Genomic DNA, 19,623 nt, shown 5'->3' on the forward strand with positions numbered 1-19,623 from the left:
GAAGAGGTAAGGGAAGAAGTTTTAAGAAGAGAGTCAAAGCCATTAAAGTGTGCAGATTGGCAGGAAACATTTCATGATCTCTCTTTCCAGGTTTCCACCAAAATATTTTTTTCAGAATGATACAGAACTTTAAATGAATAACGTTCACCTAAAATGCAAGCTTTTACACCAATTAAGTACATTGTGTGCATATATGCTGCAAATAGTGACAAACATTTACAGATTTTTTTAAAAAGTTAATAAAGGCCCATATCTTCAGCTGATACAAACCAGTGTAGCTCCCCTGAAGCCAAATTTCTGATGCAGAATATTTAAGTGGTCCAATAAACAAAATATTTTAGAAGGTAACAAACTTTGTTAAATATAAAGTTGAGCAAAACTCAACAAGAGTTAAGCTCTTCTACTATTAAGTTATGTCAGTGTATTCTTAAATGGATAATCTTGGAATAACCATATTATTTCTCAGGACTTGCATAGGCACACATCAAAGCCTGTTTCATTATGAAAGTTGTAATTGCCAAGGCCATATTCTGCAATCCTTCACTTATTTAAAATCAGTATGCCTATGGGAGTCATTACCCCAACTGAACAACCACAATGTGAGTAAATGTTGGCAGAATAAAGCCTCCAGTCCAATTTACATGTCAACAACCAAAGTTTTTTTTTTAATTTACACAACATTTTTAGCTAGTTAAAATCTTGTAATTGCAAAAAATAAAATTAGTTTTGGTTAAACAAACCCAATTAAATTCATCATTTGATCACTGACAATTTAAATAGGACCTTTCTCCTCCTATTATAAGCCACACAAAAATTATAATCCAAAACTTTACAGTTTACTGAACACACAAGAGAGTTACAGGAGGTTTTGATTGCTTTTTACCACCTGGGATTTAAATCCTATATTATGTGAGGTGCAAGAGGTTGTGATAAAAATACTTAAGTTTATGTCAAGAGACACTTACAATGAGCTCTGAATCGCGTCCCATGGAAATGACTGTTCTATTGACTGTCCTCAGTAGCTTTTCCATGATTATCTGGACATGGCGCTGTGTTGGTCCCTGGAGAGAAAGGATAATCTAGTGGAAACTATCACCAAAAGACAATCAATACAACTCAAATATTGATGCTTGTTATTAAATCCATCTATCCTGTTGAAACCAAATCAATTATAACTCCTCACAACTACTGCTCAACAAGATGAAAAACCGTCTTTGTTAAAAGCAAAGACTGCACAAAGAAAATAGACTTTTTATTACTGCTGCTACTGAAAGTCAATTACAGAGAGTACTTTAAAAAAAAAAAAAAAAAAGCAAATCCTTAGGGGAAAAAATGCAGTGTTTATGGCATTAGGTTAGGTCACAATTTAGTTTTCCAACGACATTTTTTCACCATTTAAAATCAAATGTCTCTGACCAAGGTAAACATGGCACACTTAACAACAGTGCATCCAATAAATTAAACAATTTAGCTAAGGCCTTTCAAACTAATTCTCAATTGTTTTTTATATATTCTGGTTTTAAGAGGTGCTCTGCTAGGATTTTTTTTAAAAAACATTAAAAGTGTGGTGTTGACAGTGAATGCCCTTTGTGAACATGTTAGGGATGTATGTCCCAACCCCGTAGGGGGAGGAAGTCCCACAAAGTTTGGGGGTAGGGAAGTATCATACTAATATAGGGAACTTGCTTCCCCTCCCACAATGTAAACGTGCTCCTTAAAAGTTACTTGCCTGCCTTGCCCGAATGCAGCTTTCTTTAGGGACTACTCTATGGTTGTCAACATTTAAAATGTTTTGCCAGACAATTCTCTGAATAGGATATGCTGTAGGCTGTTGTTGGACAGCTGTGCAACCCTGCTAGTGAAATGCATTTTTATTATTATTATTAAATGAGTGAGAAAAATAACCCAGGGTTCACCAGGTTGCATTTAACTTCCAGAGGCTCCAGCTGGCATATGTGAAAAAGTATCCCTCATCTCCAGTACATGTATGTGCAGCTACTGTTCCGCAGCACTCAAGCTCCCTGCTGGTGACAAGCAGGGACTTTCCTACTCTCACCTCCAGGGACTGCTTCCTTTCCCCACAGCTCCTCCATCTCCCTTTTCTGCCTGCATACAGGCTTCAATCATCTGGCAGCTCAGCAGCCCTCTCTCACCCAGTTGTTGGTTGTCTCTCTCTCAATAACAGAAGCCAGCTCCTAACTCTGCGCCCACCCCTCATGCAGACCTTCTCAACTGTGTTCAGCTCAGCAGATGGTGGAGCTGCAACCCAGTAAGTACAGCTTGCTGAGAGAAATGCAGACAGCAAAAAATGGGGAGGGACTGCTGTGGTGTCAGGACAGAAGCTCATTTTCTTAACGTAATCTGCTTCCTGATGCCACAGAATCCGGGATCACTGGAAGAATGCAGTTACCAAGGACGTTTTTTTAAAAAGTTGGAACTTGCCCTGGCCAAAGTGTAGGTAGCTATGCCGCTCATGTACAGGAATCCAGACTCAGAACCCTCTGGTCCAAAAATCTTTAACGCTGGCAAATAGCCGGAATGGAGTATAGCTCCCCATCAAAGGAGAGAGATTTGTATAGTCACTGTCTAGTCCAGTGGTTCTCAAACTTTTGTGCTGGTGACCCCTTTCACATAACACACCTCTGAGGGCGACCCCCCCCCCCACACTTATAAATTAAAAACACTTTTTTATATATTTAACACCATTATAAATGCTGCAGGCAAAGCAGGGTTTGGAGTGGAGGCTGACAGCTCGCAACCCCCCATGTAATAACCTCCTGACTCCCTGAGGGGTCCCGACCCCCAGTTTGAGAACCCCTGGTCTAGTCAATAAAAAACTGGGATCATGCAAATGACACACCCACAACTGAGCACAGGGCACTGCCTAACACAAAAAAGTTGTGCCGTTTTGCATGTGTAATTGTACAGCATCTTTACATTCTGAATGGATAGGACTGTTTAACTTCCCTATAATACTCAAGCAGAAGGAAGCACTATCAAGTTATTTAGTTATATCTTGAGAGAACTAGCTAGAGGGGGACTGTTTTGTTTTACTGAGCTGTCTGAAGAGCAGCCTACTTCCCGCAGATTGTTGTTAAATGTCATAGATCACGTGGGAATATTTCTGTACATTTTAAATTCCTGACAAATTGTTCATTCACACCATCAAACCAGCATTTTGGATTTTCCCCATAACTTGAACAAGTCTTGTTGTTAAGAAAGTCATTTAAGGCTACTCTTTCACAGTGAGAGACTTGTAAGATACTATTTTTTCCTCTAGTGAAATTTTCTGCTACAAATTTCAAACAGCACACTCAGCCCTGGTCTACACTAGGACTTTAGGTCGAATTTAGCAACGTTAAATCGATTTAAACCTGCACCCGTCCACACAGTGAAGCCCTTTATTTCGACTTAAAGGGCTCTTTAAATCGATTTCCTTACTCCACCCCTGACAAGTGGATTAGCGCTTAAATCGACGTTCCCAGCTCGAATTTGGGGTACTGTGGACACAATTCAATGGTATTGGCCTCCGGGAGCTATCCCAGAGTGCTCCATTCTGACCGCTCTGGACAGCACTCTCAACTCAGATGCACTGGCCAGGTAGACAGGAAAAGAACCGTGAACTTTTGAATCTCATTTCCTGTTTGGCCAGCGTGGCAAGCTGCAGGTGACCATGCAGAGCTCATCAGCACAGGTGACCATGATGGAGTCCCAGAATCGCAAAAGAGCTCCAGCATGGACCGAACGGGAGGTACGGGATCTGATCGCTGTTTGGGGAGAGGAATCCGTGCTATCAGAACTCCGTTCCAGTTTTCGAAATGCCAAAACCTTTGTGAAAATCTCCCAGGGCATGAAGGACAGAGGCCATAACAGGGACCCGAAGCAGTGCCGCGTGAAACTGAAGGAGCTGAGGCAAGCCTACCAGAAAACCAGAGAGGCGAACAGCCGCTCTGGGTCAGAGCCCCAAACATGCCGCTTCTATGATGAGCTGCATGCCATTTTAGGGGGTTCAGCCACCACTACCCCAGCCGTGTTGTTTGACTCCTTCAATGGAGATGGAGGCAATACGGAAGCAGGTTTTGGGGACGAAGAAGATGAGGAGGAGGAGGAGGTTGTAGATAGCTCACAGTAAGCAAGCGGAGAAACCGGTTTTCCCGACAGCCAGGAACTGTTTCTCACCCTAGACCTGGAGCCAGTACCCCCCGAACCCACCCAAGGCTGCCTCCTGGACCCAGCAGGCGGAGAAGGGACCTCTGGTGAGTGTACCTTTTAAAATGCTATACATGGTTTAAAAGCAAGCATGTGAAAGGATTACTTTGCCCTGGCATTTGCGGTTCTCCTAGATGTAGTCCTAAAGCCTTTGCAAAAGGTTTCTGGGGAGGGCAGCCTTATTTCGTCCTTCATGGTAGGACACTTTATCACTCCAGGCCAGTAACACATACTCGGGAATCACTGTAGAACAAAGCATTGCAGTGTATGTTTGCTGGCATTCAACCAAAATCCGTTCTTTCTCTCTCTGTGTTATCCTCAGGAGAGTGAGATATAATTCATGGTCACCTGGTTGAAATAGGGTGCTTTTCTTCAGGGACACTCAGTATAGCCCATTCCTGCTGGGCTGTTTGCCTGTGGCTGAACAGAAATGTTCCCCGCTGTTAGCCACAGGGAGGGGGGAAGGTTGAGGGGGTAGTCACGCGGTGGGAGGAGGCAAAATGCGACCTTGTAACGAAAGCACATGTGCTATGTATGTAATGTTAACAGCAAGGTTTACCCTGAAAGACTGTAGCGACTGTTTTATAAAATGTGTCTTTTTAAATACCGCTGTCCCTTTTTTTTTCTCCACCAGCTGCATGTGTTTCAATGATCGCAGGATCTTCTCCTTCCCAGAGGCTAGTGAAGCTTAGAAAGAAAAAAAAACGCACTCGCGATGAAATGTTCTCCGAGCTCATGCTGTCCTCCCACACTGACAGAGCACAGACGAATGCGTGGAGGCAAATAATGTCAGAGTGCAGGAAAGCACAAAATGACCGGGAGGAGAGGTGGAGGGCTGAAGAGACTAAGTGGCGGGCTGAAGACAGGGCTGAAGCTCAAATGTGGCGGCAGCGTGATGAGAGGAGGCAGGATTCAATGCTGAGGCTGCTGCAGGACCAAACCAGAATGCTCCAGTGTATGGTTGAGCTGCAGCAAAGGCAGCTGGAGCACAGACTGCCACTGCTGCCCCTCTGTAACCAACCGCCCTCCTCCCCAAGTTCCATAGCCTCCACACCCAGACGCCCAAGAACGCGGTGGGGGGGCCTCCGGCCAACCAGCCACTCCACAACAGAGGATTGCCCAAAAAAAAGAAGGCTGTCATTCAATAAATTTTAAAGTTGTAAACTTTTGAAGTGCTGTGCTTAAAGTGCTGTGTGGCATTTTCCTTCCCTCCTCCACCACCCCTCCTGGGATACCTTGGTAGTCATCTCCCTATTTGTGTGATGAATGAATAACGAATGCATGACTGTGAAGCAGCAATGACTTTATTGCCTCTGCAAGCGGTGATTAAAGGGAGGAGGGGAGGGTGGTTAGCTTACAGGGAAGTAGAGTGAACCAAGGGGCGGGGGGTTTCATCAAGGAGAAACAAACAGAACTTTCACACTGTAGCCTGGCCAGTCATAAAACTGGTTTTCAAAGCTTCTCTGATGCGTACCGCGCCCTCCTGAGCTCTTCTAACGGCCCTGGTGTCTGGCTGCGCATAACCAGCAGCTAGGCGATTTGCCTCAGCCTCCCACCCCACCATAAACGTCTCCCCCTTACTCTCACAGATATTGTGGAGCACACAGCAAGCAGTAATAACAGTGGGAATATTGGTTTCGCTGAGGTCTAAGCGAGTCAGTAAACTGCGCCAGCGCGCCTTTAAACGTCCAAATGCACATTCTACCACCATTCTGCACTTGCTCAGCCTGTAGTTGAACAGCTCCTGACCACTGTCCAGGCTGCCTGTGTACGGCTTCATGAGCCATGGCATTAAGGGGTAGGCTGGGTCCCCAAGGATACATATAGGCATTTCAACATCCCCAACAGTTATTTTCTGGTCTGGGAAGAAAGTCCCTTCCTGCAGCTTTTGAAACAGACCAGAGTTCCTGAAGATGCGAGCATCATGCACCTTTCCCGGCCATCCCACGTTGATGTTGGTGAAACGTCCCTTGTGATCCACCATAGCTTGCAGCACTATCGAAAAGTACCCCTTGCGGTTTATGTACTCGCCGGCTTGGTGCTCTGGTGCCAAGATAGGGATATGGGTTCCGTCTATAGCCCCACCACAGTTAGGGAATCCCATTGCAGCAAAGCCATCCACTATGACCTGCACATTTCCCAGGGTCACTACCCTTGATATCAGCAGATCTTTGATTGCGTGAGCTACTTGCATCACAGCAGCCCCCACAGTAGATTTGCCCACTCCAAATTGATTCCCAACTGACCGGTAGCTGTCTGGCGTTGCAAGCTTCCACAGGGCTATCGCCACTCGCTTCTCAACTGTGAGGGCTGCTCTCATCCTGGTATTCATGCGCTTCAGGGCAGGGGAAAGCAAGTCACAAAGTTCCATGAAAGTGCCCTTACGCATGCGAAAGTTTCGCAGCCACTGGGAATCGTCCCAGACCTGCAACACTATGCGGTCCCACCAGTCTGTGCTTGTTTCCCGAGCCCAGAATCGGCGTTCCACAGCATGAACCTGCCCCATTAGCACCATGATGCATGCATTGTCAGGGCCCATGCTTTCAGAGAAATCTGTGTCCATGTCCTGATCACTCACGGGACCGCGCTGACGTCGCCTCCTCGCCCGGTATCGCGTTGCCATGTTCTGGTGCTGCATATACTGCTGGATAATGCGTGTGGTGGTTGATGTGCTCCTAATTGCCAAAATGAGCTCAGCGGCCTCCATGCTTGCCTTGGTATGGCGTCCGCACAGAAAAAAGGCGCGGAAGGATTGTCTGCCGTTGCTCTGACGGAGGGAGGGGCGACTGACGACACGGCTTACAGGGTTGGCTTCAGGGAGCTAAAATCAACAAAGGGTGTGCCTGTACATCAAGGAGTATTTCAGGCAGGACTCCACGGAGGGTTCCAATAAGAAATGGTGCACCAAAGTTATCGTTGTTATTGGAACAAGGAGGTTAGCCTGGCCTCTGATTGATACATGGCTAGATTAACCTCGCTGCGCCTTCTCTGTGACTGACTGCAGTGTGATCTAGACAGGGGAGGAGGAAAATGAGTACAAAACAAATCTGGTCTATTTCTTGTTCTGACCCACTCCATCTATCCTTTACATCTTTGGCTGGCAGCAGACAAAAAAGGCGCGAAATGATTGTCTGCCCTTGCTTTCACGGGGGGAGGGAGGGTGGGAACGGGGTCCTGACGATATGTACCCAGAACCACCCGCGACAATGTTTTAGCCCCATCAGGCATTGGGATATCAACCCAGAATTCCAATGGGCAGCGGAGACTGCGGGAACTGTGGGATAGCTACCCACAGTGCAACGCTCCGGAAGTCGACGCTTGCCTCGGTACTGTGGAAGCTCTCCGCCGAGTTAATGCACTTAATGCACTTAGAGCATTTTCTGTGGGGACACACACACTCGAATATATAAAACCGATTTCAAAAATACCGACTTCTATAAATTCGACCTAATTTCGTAGTGTAGACATACCCTCAGTTTTTATCCTCTTTAGTTGATGAACAACCACCAAAGAACCAAAAGCAGGCCCAATAAACAAGCATCAATGCAATGAAGAGGCTAAAGAATTCATATTCCAAACTCATCCAACACTCCCCAACTGGCAGGAGGTGCAAGTGCTGTGGAGGAAGGATACTCAACTCCTGTGAGTATCTGACCAATATCTGGAGTGGTGTTATGGGATGAGCTCCAGAGGGAGCCGTATTTCCTCTTGGCCAGAATAAAGGTTGTCATAAGTGAGAAACCTTGGAGCCAGAGAGCAACATGGTGAAAGAGTAAACATCAGAAACACCACCTCACCACCGAACACCACAAGAGAGGAGGAGAAGAAAAAGAAAGCTAAAACTCAGAACAAAAATAAATGACAAAAACGAAGTCATTGCCAGCTTTACTTCATGATCACCCTTATCACTCACAAGACGTAGTATTCTTAAGGGCTAATTGGTATAAACGTCAGTTACTAACCACATCTTTCTTGTAAAGGACTTCCAGGATGTTACTAAGCAGTTGGCAGCAAGCCTCCAAGTCTTCCTGCCTTTCCAAATGATACTTCAACTGATCTGTCATCATTGGCAGCAAGATCTCCCTGCAGTCTGCACATAAAGATACAATGTTACAAGTATGTCTTACATAATTTCATAGTATACACACATCATACTGCAAACAGAGCGAATATTTTAAACAAAACTTTCAGGAAAAAAGTTAACTTCCTGGCAGACAGAAGGCCAGACCAAATTTTGGGCAAAAGTTTAAAAAAGAACAAAAAAACCAGACAGTCAATAGCACAGCAAAAAAATCCCTGCAACAGTGAGTCTCAGAGCCCAGGTCAACTGAGTCAGTTGGCTCAGGCTTTGAGACTTGCTGCCGCATGTCTTTTATTGCAGTGTAGACATTCCCTTAGACAACCTGAAGTATAAAGATTGGTACAAGCTTTGTCCCCAGCCTCCAATTCAGCAAGGAACTTAAGCATATGCATAACTTTAAACACATGACTACTCCTACTTATAAGTACATGTATTTAAGCATTGTGATCATACAAATAACACATCCACAACTGAGCACAAGGCACTGCATAACTGAAGAAAAAGTTATGCCGTTTTGCATGTGTAACTGTACAGCACCTTTACATTCTGAATGGATAGGACTGTTCAACTTCCCTATAACACTCAAGCAAAAGGAAGAACTATCAAGTTAGCATTGACACAATCCAGTGAACATGTGCTCTGCAAATTAGGCTGCAAAAAGAGTCGAAAGTTGTTTCATTAAGTTTTTGTTTTGAGGGGAAGGAGGATGTATTCAAGAAGTAAGGAACTGTCCTGACTTGACACAGAACCCTTAATGATGAGTTGGAGCAATGCAGTGATTTTTGTGGGTGTCCCCACCCCAACTGAGAAGCGGAGACGGTGGTGGAGAGAAACAGTTCCTTCCACCTCAAAAAGTAGCAAAGCTAAATGTTTCTTGTCAGAGCTGAAAGAGCAACATGGGCTGCCCTCGAGGTACTCAACTGAGGACAGAGATGGAAAAAAAAAACAGATAAAGAGGACACCACATTCCTTGAGGAGAATGCTGCTTCACACTACTTGGTTTATTTGGGCGTAAGTTTTCATGGCTGGCTCATTACAAAAGCAGCTTTGCCTCCTCACCTATTGACACCTCCTCACTGATTATTGGGAGTGGACTACATTCACCCCGATTGAATTGGCCCTGTCAACACCAGTTCTCCACTTGTGAGGTAATTCCCTTCTCTTCATGTGTCAGTATGATAATGCCTGCATCTGTACTTTTCACTCCATGCATCTAAAGAAGTGGTTTTTTACCTACAAAGGCTTATGCCCAAATAAATCTGTTAGTCTTTAAGGTGCCACCAGAGTCCTTGTTGTTTTTATGGATACAGACTAACACGGCTACCCCCTGATACTTGACACTAATTTGTTGTCACTTTTTCTGAATGTCCTTCCAGGACAAGTAATGATATTGGCCATACAAAATGATATCACTGCAACACGAGGCAACATCAAGTCCTAATGTATCAAACATCACTCAACTATTTGATGATGCATGCAAGCAACCTGGTACTGAAATTCATGGGATTTTTTTTCCCAAACAATACTTCCTGCATATTAATTTTATAGGATGTCTGAAAATCCAGATAGTTCTGTGAAACATTTTACTCTGCTTTAGCCACGAACACAGTTTCCAACCATCTCTTTCCAAAGCCCTCTCCCACTGCACACACCCAAAATTTAATCAATATTACATTCACCATCTTTCTGGCCAAACAGTGAAGAGATCTCTCAACAAAGCTCATTTATGTCACACCTTGGTCACCCTGAGGGACTACACATGCGCGGAAGCATGAACTCCACCTGAATGGTTGAGCACACTACCCATATGTTACACAAGGGACTAGGTTATAAAAAAAAAGTGATAGGCAGCATATTTTTCTGGAAATGTCACATTCACATGAAAAAGGGAAAGTATTATGGTGATGTTTTAATACTGTTTTAAATAACAGCATGGCTAATATTTTACAGTCTCTCAAATAATGCAAGTACTTCCAATTAGCTTCAGATAAATATTGTCGTTATAGGGTTCTATGTACGTTACAGGTAAGTATTACCTATAGATTCACATTTTGAGAGACTAGAAAGTTCAGGGGGATGGTCTACACTTGAAACATTCATCAGCATAGCTACATCTCTCAAGAGTGTGAAAAATCCACACACCTTAGGAGACGAAGCAATGCCAACCTAATCCCTGGTATTGACAGCACTAGGCCAACGAAAGAATTCTTCTGTCGACTTAGCTACCACCTTTCAGGGCAGTGAAGGCAGAACCCCTCCCGTTGCTGTAGTGAATGTCCACACTGAAGCTCTACAGTGGCACAGTTGCAGCTGTGCTACGGTAGCATTTTAAGTGTAGACATAGCCTAAAAAGTTAACATACTGTACCAGTGGCCAAAACGGCATTTCAGTTTTTAAAAGTACAAACAAAACCTTAAGGGTCTATAATAAATTAATAAGATTTTGTTTTACCTAACAGACAAGAAAATGTATACATGCATAACAAACATTAATAAAACAGCACATTGACAGAATCTTTTATTGTATCTGAAAACAGTTTATGTAATATGAAGTTGGACAACACTCCTACATGGCAGATAATGAATTATAAGTATTTAACCTAATAGTCTGCTGTGAGTTTTTAAGATACATGATCCTAAAACATATTCACTAAAGATTATGGCAATGAAAAAATAGGGATATGGGACACAGAAGAATATCTTGCCATCAGCTAAATAAAAAGAGTATTAGAAATGTTGCTAAGAAATACTCTTATAAATATTAATCCAAACTTTTATTTTCCTGTGAAGATGTTTTGAGGTAATACATTGCAGATTTTTAGAACATCTATCACACGTTGCAGCCTTTCAAATCTGTTATGGAGGAGGTTATACATATGGTCATAGGTCTGATTAAGTATGCTTTAATATGTTTAACTCCTAATAAGGAGCAAAACAAATAGCTTCTTGAACACTAGCTGCTGTAATGTATTCATAAGTAATTCAATAAGATTAAATTGTGAGGACTTCATTTACCTCAGACTCAAAATAGGCATCTTTTTTTTTTTTTTTTTTTAATAATAACTAGTTGTGGAATACTGCTTTTAATGAAATGAGTAAAAGGGGGATTCTGACACACGGTTGGCAGGCACTATGGAGGAGTAACCGTACTAACTTCCTGAACTGGCGCTAGGCATAAGCAGACTAAGCAATTGCTTTAGGGCCCCAAGCAGCTCAAGGGGCCCTCCTATTAATCATTAGTATGTGGTCGGGGGAGGGGAATATTCCGGCTTAGGGTCCCCAATCAGGTAGCAGCGCCTCTGCTAACTTATCTTTGTGAAGCCTCTGAGTGCATCAATCAGTACCATTACAAAAGCCCTTAATTAGAGATTGCACATTTCATGTCCCTTTTAAATCCTACTACTAGAGAATGGTCACAGATCAATGTAGTATCTGGAAAGCACGTGGAAAGCTAAAATTGCAGTTACATCAGCTTTGAGTGCGTTGCCTGGAGCTGAGACTGATCAATAGAGAAGGTAAGCAAGCTGACTTTGAGAGACAAGGAAAACTACCTAATTGATTTGTCATATTACTTCCATTTGAAATTATAAACCTCTATTCTGAGGGCTGGCTCCTTTCAAGTAGCGAAGAGGACTTGACAAAATTTCTCAGTCATCATTTCAGTGGATCTCTGCATTCCCAAGAACCAAGCTCTGAGTAAATGAACTGTGTAGTTTGTAAATCTTGCAGGTTATATAACATGAAGATAAAACAATGAGTCAAAGATGTCTACGGTGCACCATCAATCAATATCAGTCACACACACACAAATTTTCACAGAAGATAACTCTGCTATTGGATTTGGCCTTAGCTTTGTTTCAAAGGCTTCACTGAAAAAAGTTATTCACTCCCATACTTGTACTTGTTTGGGACAGTAACATTAGTTATACTACTTGGAGATTTCCTACCCAGACATGATAGCTTTCATAGGCAAATAAAAGTACATTACAATCACGGTCATCACCATGAGATCTTTCTGGGACCTGCTGGTACCCTATACCTAATTATGGGAACACTGTACAGAAATAACTCTACACTCTAAAGCTTATTTTCCAGCAGTCTGAAAGTAATAAATATCAGAAACTAAGAAAATGGAAACTGTGATTATGATACATTGGGAAATGTATACATAAAAAGCATTTGACAGTAGTAGTGTTTAGAGGGTGAGTGATTTTTGTATCAATAAACACTTCCCCTTCCAGCATTCAAGGAGCAGACCTAATATTTGTGCTGGGAGGCAAAATTCTTTACCTTTGGACTACAATTTCACCTCTGCTCATAGCATGCATCACAGCTAGAGGAGGTTGAAAAAATGTTGACAACGTTTTTTCCTGTATATTTAAAAAAAAGCCAATTTGTCAGGAATGTTTCTCAGTTCCATGATGGAACTAAACATTTTGAAAGGTCTCTGCTTCATTCTGCATTAGAATGAAAACAATTTTCAAAACCTAAAATTTTTCCCACAAAATCAAATTGATGTTTTCTAGCCAGCCCTAATTTCAGGCAGTATGACCCAGATTTACCAATCCAAAAATAATTTCAGGCAAATTATTTCACAACCAGCACTACAATAATATGGTGTACAAAGCAGGTGGTCCTTTAAATGCATCCTTCCTACAAACCTGATTATTCTTCTCAATATTTTATCATCTATATTTAAATTATCAAAAAGTACAGAATAGCAAAGGTTAATCTTTATCAAACTGCCTGTCACATGTACCTCCCAACACTGATTAATGAGCAACCTTAATAAATCTATAGTGTATATCACAACTCTCCTGTTCAAAAGCCAGCTCTGAAGGTAGCTCACAAGTATGAAACACGATGACAGAAAACAATAATTCGACATCTGTTCTTCCCCTGGTGCAGTGGTCTATCCCACAATGATTAATGTCAGGGTAACATCCACTGAGAATAAAGTATTAATCTTTATAAGAGGGCACTGAACAGGCATTATCAGCTTATGAATATCCAAGCAAAAATCTCTCACCACAACACATAGGGGAACTTTGTTACAGCAAACTGCATGAACATTAACGAATTGTCAGTTTAAAACATTTATTTTTATGAACACCAAGTAGTGTGTTTTTTAATTTTTTGTTTGGACACATTAAACAAAATGATCCATAAAGTGATGTTAAATAACTTTGCTCCCATTATATAGCACTGAGATAAAGATTAACATTTTTTTATGAGAGTTAAAGAGTAAGAGCTCATATAAATGGTGTATACTTTCTATTAAACTTCTATTGGCAAGCAATTTTCTAATAGAGAAATCACCTGATTTTTCAGCTAAAAACCTAGAATTCACATAATTCAGTTGACACTTGGCTTTGTTTTACAAAAGAGTTCAAGCTACAGAAAAATAGCTGAAAATAGTTATACCATGACAAAGCAGATAAATCATTAGTATAAAATCAAATCTTGGAGTTTGAGTTGTATATTTTATGTCATTAACAAAATCCATAACAAAAATTAAATACATTTATAGTTTAAAACATCCTTTAGGTTATTGCAAAACAATATATACACATACACACACTCCCTATGTAACTTAATGCAGCACCAGACCGTGCCAGAACAGATGCAAATCCTACAGACTTATCACTACTGCTATGATGATCAGTAACCCCCAAAATATACCTTTTCAAGATCCAAGGTCCTACATATGCTATCACAACATGTGGTGAACGTCATCCAGTGCATCAAAAGCCTCAACAAATATGTGGGTGAAACAAGATAAGCACTATGCTCTTGAATGAACTCTCAGAGAAAAATGATAAAACACAAAAACATCCTATCACCTGTTGGTGAACACTTTTCACAAAGTGATCACTCTATATCTGACCTCTCATTCCTCAACCTCAAAGGAAACCTACACAACACTTTCAAAAGACAAGCCTAGGAGCTTAAATTCATAACTCTCCTGGACACTAAAAAACATGTACTTAACAGAGACACTGCTTTTATGGCTTATTACAACAATTTGTAACAAACCCTGCTGCTGACTAAGCCTCCTTTATCCTACGACTGCAAAGATGTTAATTGCACACTTAATTTTAAGTGGTCTCCTACAAAATGCGTAAACCCCTTATGCTTAACCATCTGTACCACCTTGCATTTAGCTTGGACACTCTGGTTACCTTCCCCAGACCCGAAGAAGAGCTCTGTGAAGCTTGAAAGCTTGCCCTTTCCACCAACAAAGAAGTCGGTCCAATAAAGATATTTTCTCACCCACCTTGTCTCTTTCAGTTGTACTGCTTGCATTCTTGGAGTTAGGCATGTACCCAACTACCTGGCTGAATCAGGATTTTAACTTCTAAATATCAACATATTCAGTACTGTGCAGAATTAGACTTCAAAATGCTTTACAAAATAAGAAAGTAGCATCCCAATTTTTAGAAATGAAAGCTGGGATTTTCAAAGGAGCTGGGCACTTAATTCCCTTGAATTCCAAAGGGATTTTGGCACCTAACCCGCTTAACTTTCCTTGAAAATCTCTACAAATTCACAGAAATGTTAAGTATCTTATTCAAGATACTGACTCCACATATCCTCATTCTCAGTCCCACACTTTATTCCTATTGACCACACTGCTTCCAATATTAGTATATCTACAAATTGCATAAACCAAAAACAGAAATCCTCCAAAAAACCATAAAAAGGGGTGAAAGAGCATCAGCCTCTAGATTTTGAATAACTCTTGCAAATCAAACAGGACACACTTGGATCATCTTTATGATACAATTCCAAGGCAATAATGTTTTGTCAAAGACTCTAATGAACTTCTCTAACAACATAACTGTGACTAAATGATCTTTTCAATGCTCTTACAGTAACTGTTCTGTCAAATCAGATTGAGGACAAATGAAGGTAGAAGCAATTTAATATAGTTCTTTTGGGAGAGGACAGAGAAGTTTGGGTATCATTTTCCAAGAGCTTTGTCCACGCCAAAGAAAGACCAAGATAATTAGCTGTTTGTTTCCCCCACAAGGGAAATACAAACACAAATCTAATTTATCTACCAAGCTTCAGAAAAATGAGTATGTAAGTGAGGATATAAAACTAGCTGGACATCTAACAGACTAAAGTAGAAGTATAAAGTAGCCTTTGGATGGAACTCAATGACTATGACCCTCACAAGTTTACATAAATTGGTTTGGTTCTATTCGCAGGGCAATAATTTCCAGCAGAAAAAGAAAACGTTTTCCTTCAAACAGTAGTGAATATTCATTGTCTTAAAGCTAGGAATGTGATGAATACCCAAAGCAGAATCAGTCTGTACAGAGTTCTATGTTATACTTGGAAGTTAAAGTAGAAAATTTGGAAATGGTCACAGGCCTGGAAAAGTGTGAGTCTTGGAAGTCAACTGGTAATTTCTCACCAACAAAATTTTCCTGCTTGATGTTCCTTTGACGGATTGGCTAATTTTAAACACTAATCAATCTCTGTACTTTTTGGTACAAGTTCTCCATTTTGAATCACTGCAGAAACAGAACAAGCAACAAAATTTAAGTATCGTACAGGAGTTTCCCTCCAGAACAACAGGAATCCTGCTAAATGTAATGTAGGTTCTATAAAGGGAAAGGAGTAATCTAGGACCCTGAGAGAGAACAAAATTCCTTACACAGAGAATATGGTACAACAGTGGATAAAATAAGTAAATAAATTCAGTGCTCCAGTATGTCCTATATCATCTATTCTGAAGAAACAGGGGCTGCAATACAAATGCAAAATCCTACATCTTACTTGGGATATTCAGTATCAGTGTAATCATGCAGATAATTTGGACTACCAAAGAACCATTCATGTTTAGTAAGGAACCCAAGGTTTCCATAAAGAATAAAGACCACTGGTTATGGTTCAATATGGTTCCCCCAGCATTGTCAATAACTGATACTTCAGCTGCTTGGGGAGAAGGGGGAAATGTGTGGAGAAAATATCCCAAAGTCTTCTGAAATCCATGTATTCCAGGCATTCTGATTTATGAAGTTAGCAGGAAATACCACAAATAAAAGCTGTCCTGTTCTCTAGTGGCATGTACTTTGATAGCATATTTTTTCCTGATGGGGAAACATTTTTGGGTAAGTGCTTCTTGATTTTCTACACGTCTTAAAGCTTTTTATGTATTCCAATAGCCTGTACCGTCTTTGGCTTTTTAGAAAATACACTTGTATAATATATACACGTGGGCACCAATGATACTGACAAGAATGACCTTGAGTGGATCACTGCAGACTACGTGGCTCTGGGAAGAAGGATAAAGGAGTTTGAGGCGCAAGTGGTGTTCTCGTCCATCCTCCCCATGGAAGGAAAAGGCCTGGGTAGAGACCGTCGAATCATAGAAGTCAACGAATGGCTACGCAGGTGGTGTCGGAGAGAACTCTCTGGATTCTTTGACCATGGGATGGTGTTCCAAGAAGGAGGAGTGCTAGGCAGAGACAGGCTCCACCTAACGAAGAGAGGGAAGAGCATCTTCGCAAGCAGGCTGGCTAACCTAGTGAGGAGGGCTTTAAACTAGGTTCACACGGGGAAGGAGACCAAATCCCTGAGTTAGTGGGGACGTGGGATACCAGGAGGAAGCACGAACAGGAGAGCGCGAGACAGGAGGGCTCCTGCCTCATACTAAGAAAGCAGGACAAACAGCAAGTTATCTCAAGTGCCTATATACAAATGCAAGAAGCCTGGGAAACAAGCAGGGAGAACTGGAAGTCCTGGCACAGTCAAGGAATTATGATGTGATTGGAACAACAGAGACTTGGTGGGATGACTGGAGTACTGTCATGGGTGGATATAAACTGTTCAGGAAGGACAGGCAGGGCAGAAAAGGTGGGGGAGTTGCACTGTATGTAAGAGAGCAGTATGACTGCTCAGAGCTCTGGTATGAAATTGCAGAAAAACCTGAGAGTCTCTGGATTAAGTTTAGAAGGGTGATGTTGTAGTGGGAGTCTGCTATAGACCACCGGACCAGGGGGATAAGGTGGATGAGGCTTTCTTCCAGCAACTCACGGAAGTTACTAGATCGCAGGCCCTGGTTCTCATGGGAGACTTCAATCTCTCAGATATCTGCTGGGAGAGCAATACAGCAGTGCACAGACAATCCAAGAAGTTTTTGGAAAGTTTAGGGGACATTTTCCTGGTGCAAGTGCTGGAGGAACAGCTAGGGGCAGAGCTCTTCTTGACCTGCTGCTCACAAACCAGGAAGAATTAGTAGGGGAAGCTAAAGTGGATGGGAACCTGGGAGGCAGTGACCATGAGACAGTCGAGTTCAGGATCCTGACACAAGGAAGAAAGGAGAGCAGCAGAATACGGACCCTGGACTTCAGAAAAGCAGACTTTCACAACCTCAGGGAACTGATGGGCAGGATCCCCTGGGAGAACAACATGAGGGGGAAAGGAGTCCAGGAGAGTTGGCTGTATTTTAAAGCATCCTTATTGAGGTTACGGGGACAAACCATCCCAATGTGTAGAAAGAATAGTAAATATGGCAGGCGACCAGCTTGGCTTAACAGTGAAATCCTTCCTGATCTTGAACACAAAAAAAAAAAGGCTTACAAGAAGTGGAAAATTGGACAAATGACCAGGGAAGAGTATAAAAATATTGCTCGGGCATGCAGGAGTGATATCAGGAAGGCCAAATCACACCTGGAGTTGCAGCTAGCAAGAGATGTTAAAAGTAACAAGAAGGGTTTCTTCAGGTATGTTAGCAACAAGAAGAAAGCCAAGGAAAGTGTGGGCCCCTTACTGAATGAGGGAGGCAACCTAGTGACAGAGGATGTGGAAAAAGCTAATGTACTCAATGCTTTTTTTGCCTCTGTCTTCACGAACAAGGTCAGCTCCCAGACTACTGCACTGGGCAGCACAGCATGGGGAGGAGGTGACCAGACCTCTGTGGAGAAAGAAGTGGTTCGGGACTATTTAGAAAAGCTGGATGAGCACAAGTCCATGGGGCCGGATGTGCTGCATCCGAGAGTGCTAGAGGAGTTGGCGGATGTGATTGCAGAGCCATTGGCCATTATCTTTGAAAACTCGTGGCGATGGGGGAGGTCCCAGACGACTGGAAAAAGGCTAATGTAGTGCCCATCTCTAAAAAAGGAGGATCCTGGGAACTACAGGACAGTCAGCCTCACCTCAGTCCCTGGAAAAATCATGGAGCATGTCCTCAAGGAATCAATTCTGAAGCACTTAGAGGAGAGGAAAGTGATCGGGAACAGTCAGCGTGGATTCACCAAGGGCAAGTCATGCCTGACTAATCTAATTGCCTTCTATGACGAGATAACTGGCTCTGTGGATGAGGGAAAAGCAGTGGACATGTTGTTCCTTGACTTTTGACATGGTCTCCCACAGTATTCTTGCCAGCAAGTTAAAGAAGTATGGGCTGGATGAATGGACTATAAGGTGGAGAGAAAGCTGGCTAGATTGTTGGGCTCAACGGGTAGTGATCAATGGCTCCATGTCTAGTTGGCAGCCGGTATCAAGTGGAGTGCCCCAAGGGTCAGTCCTCGGGCCAGTTTTGTTCAATATCTTCATTAACGATCTGGAAGATGGTGTGGATTGCACCCTCAGCAAGTTTTCAGATGACACTAAACTGGGAGGAGAGGTAGATACGCTGGAGGGTAGGGATAGGATACAGAGCGACCTAGGCAAATTAGAGGATTGGGCCAAAAGAAACCTGATGAGGTTCAACAAGGACAAGTGCGGAGTCCTGCACTTAGGATGGAAGAATCCCATGTGCTGCTACAGATAGAAACCGAATGGCTAGGCAGCAGTTCTGCAGAAAAGGACCTAGGGGTTACAGTGGACGAGAAGCTGGATATGAGTCAACAGTGTGCCCTTGTTGCCAAGAAGGCCCATGGCATTTTGGGATGTAGAAGTAGGGGCATTGCCAGCAGATTGAGGGACGTGATCGTTCCCCTCTATTTGACATTGGTGAGGCCTCATCTGGAGTACTGTGTCCAGTTTTGGGCCCCACACTATAAGAAGGATGTGGAAAAATTGGAAAACGTCCAGCAGAGGGCAACAAAAATGATTAGGGGGCTGGAGCACATGATTTATTAGGAGAGGCTGAGGGAACTGGGATTGTTTAGTCTGTGAAAGAGAAGAATGAGAGAGGATTTGATACCTGCTTTCAACTATCTGAAAGGGCGTTCCAGAGAGGATGGATCTAGACTGTTCTCAGTGGTAGCAGATGACAGAACAAGGAGTAATGGTCTCAAGTTGCAGTGGGGGAGGTTTAGGTTGGATATTAGGAAAAACTTTTTCACTAGGAGGGTGGTGAAGCACTGGAATGAGTGA

At 42.5% G+C, this 19,623-nt stretch overlaps 1 protein-coding gene across 2 annotated transcripts in view; it reads right to left on the reverse strand.

The window, feature by feature from the left end:
* DOCK1 (dedicator of cytokinesis 1) overlaps positions 1-19,623 on the reverse strand; it is a 552,328-nt gene that overhangs the window by 390,530 nt on the left and 142,175 nt on the right. For both annotated transcript variants that reach the window (XM_084632948.1, XM_084632949.1), the window contains exons 26-27: positions 8,172-8,299; positions 966-1,061 (exon numbers count right to left, since the gene is read on the reverse strand). In XM_084632948.1, coding sequence (XP_084489074.1) covers positions 966-1,061; positions 8,172-8,299 — 224 coding nt within the window. The remainder of the gene's footprint in view (positions 1-965; positions 1,062-8,171; positions 8,300-19,623) is intronic.

The sequence above is a fragment of the Lepidochelys olivacea genome (assembly GCF_965140295.1).
Source record: "Lepidochelys olivacea isolate rLepOli2 genome assembly, chromosome: 7".
NCBI lineage: Eukaryota > Metazoa > Chordata > Testudines > Cheloniidae > Lepidochelys > Lepidochelys olivacea.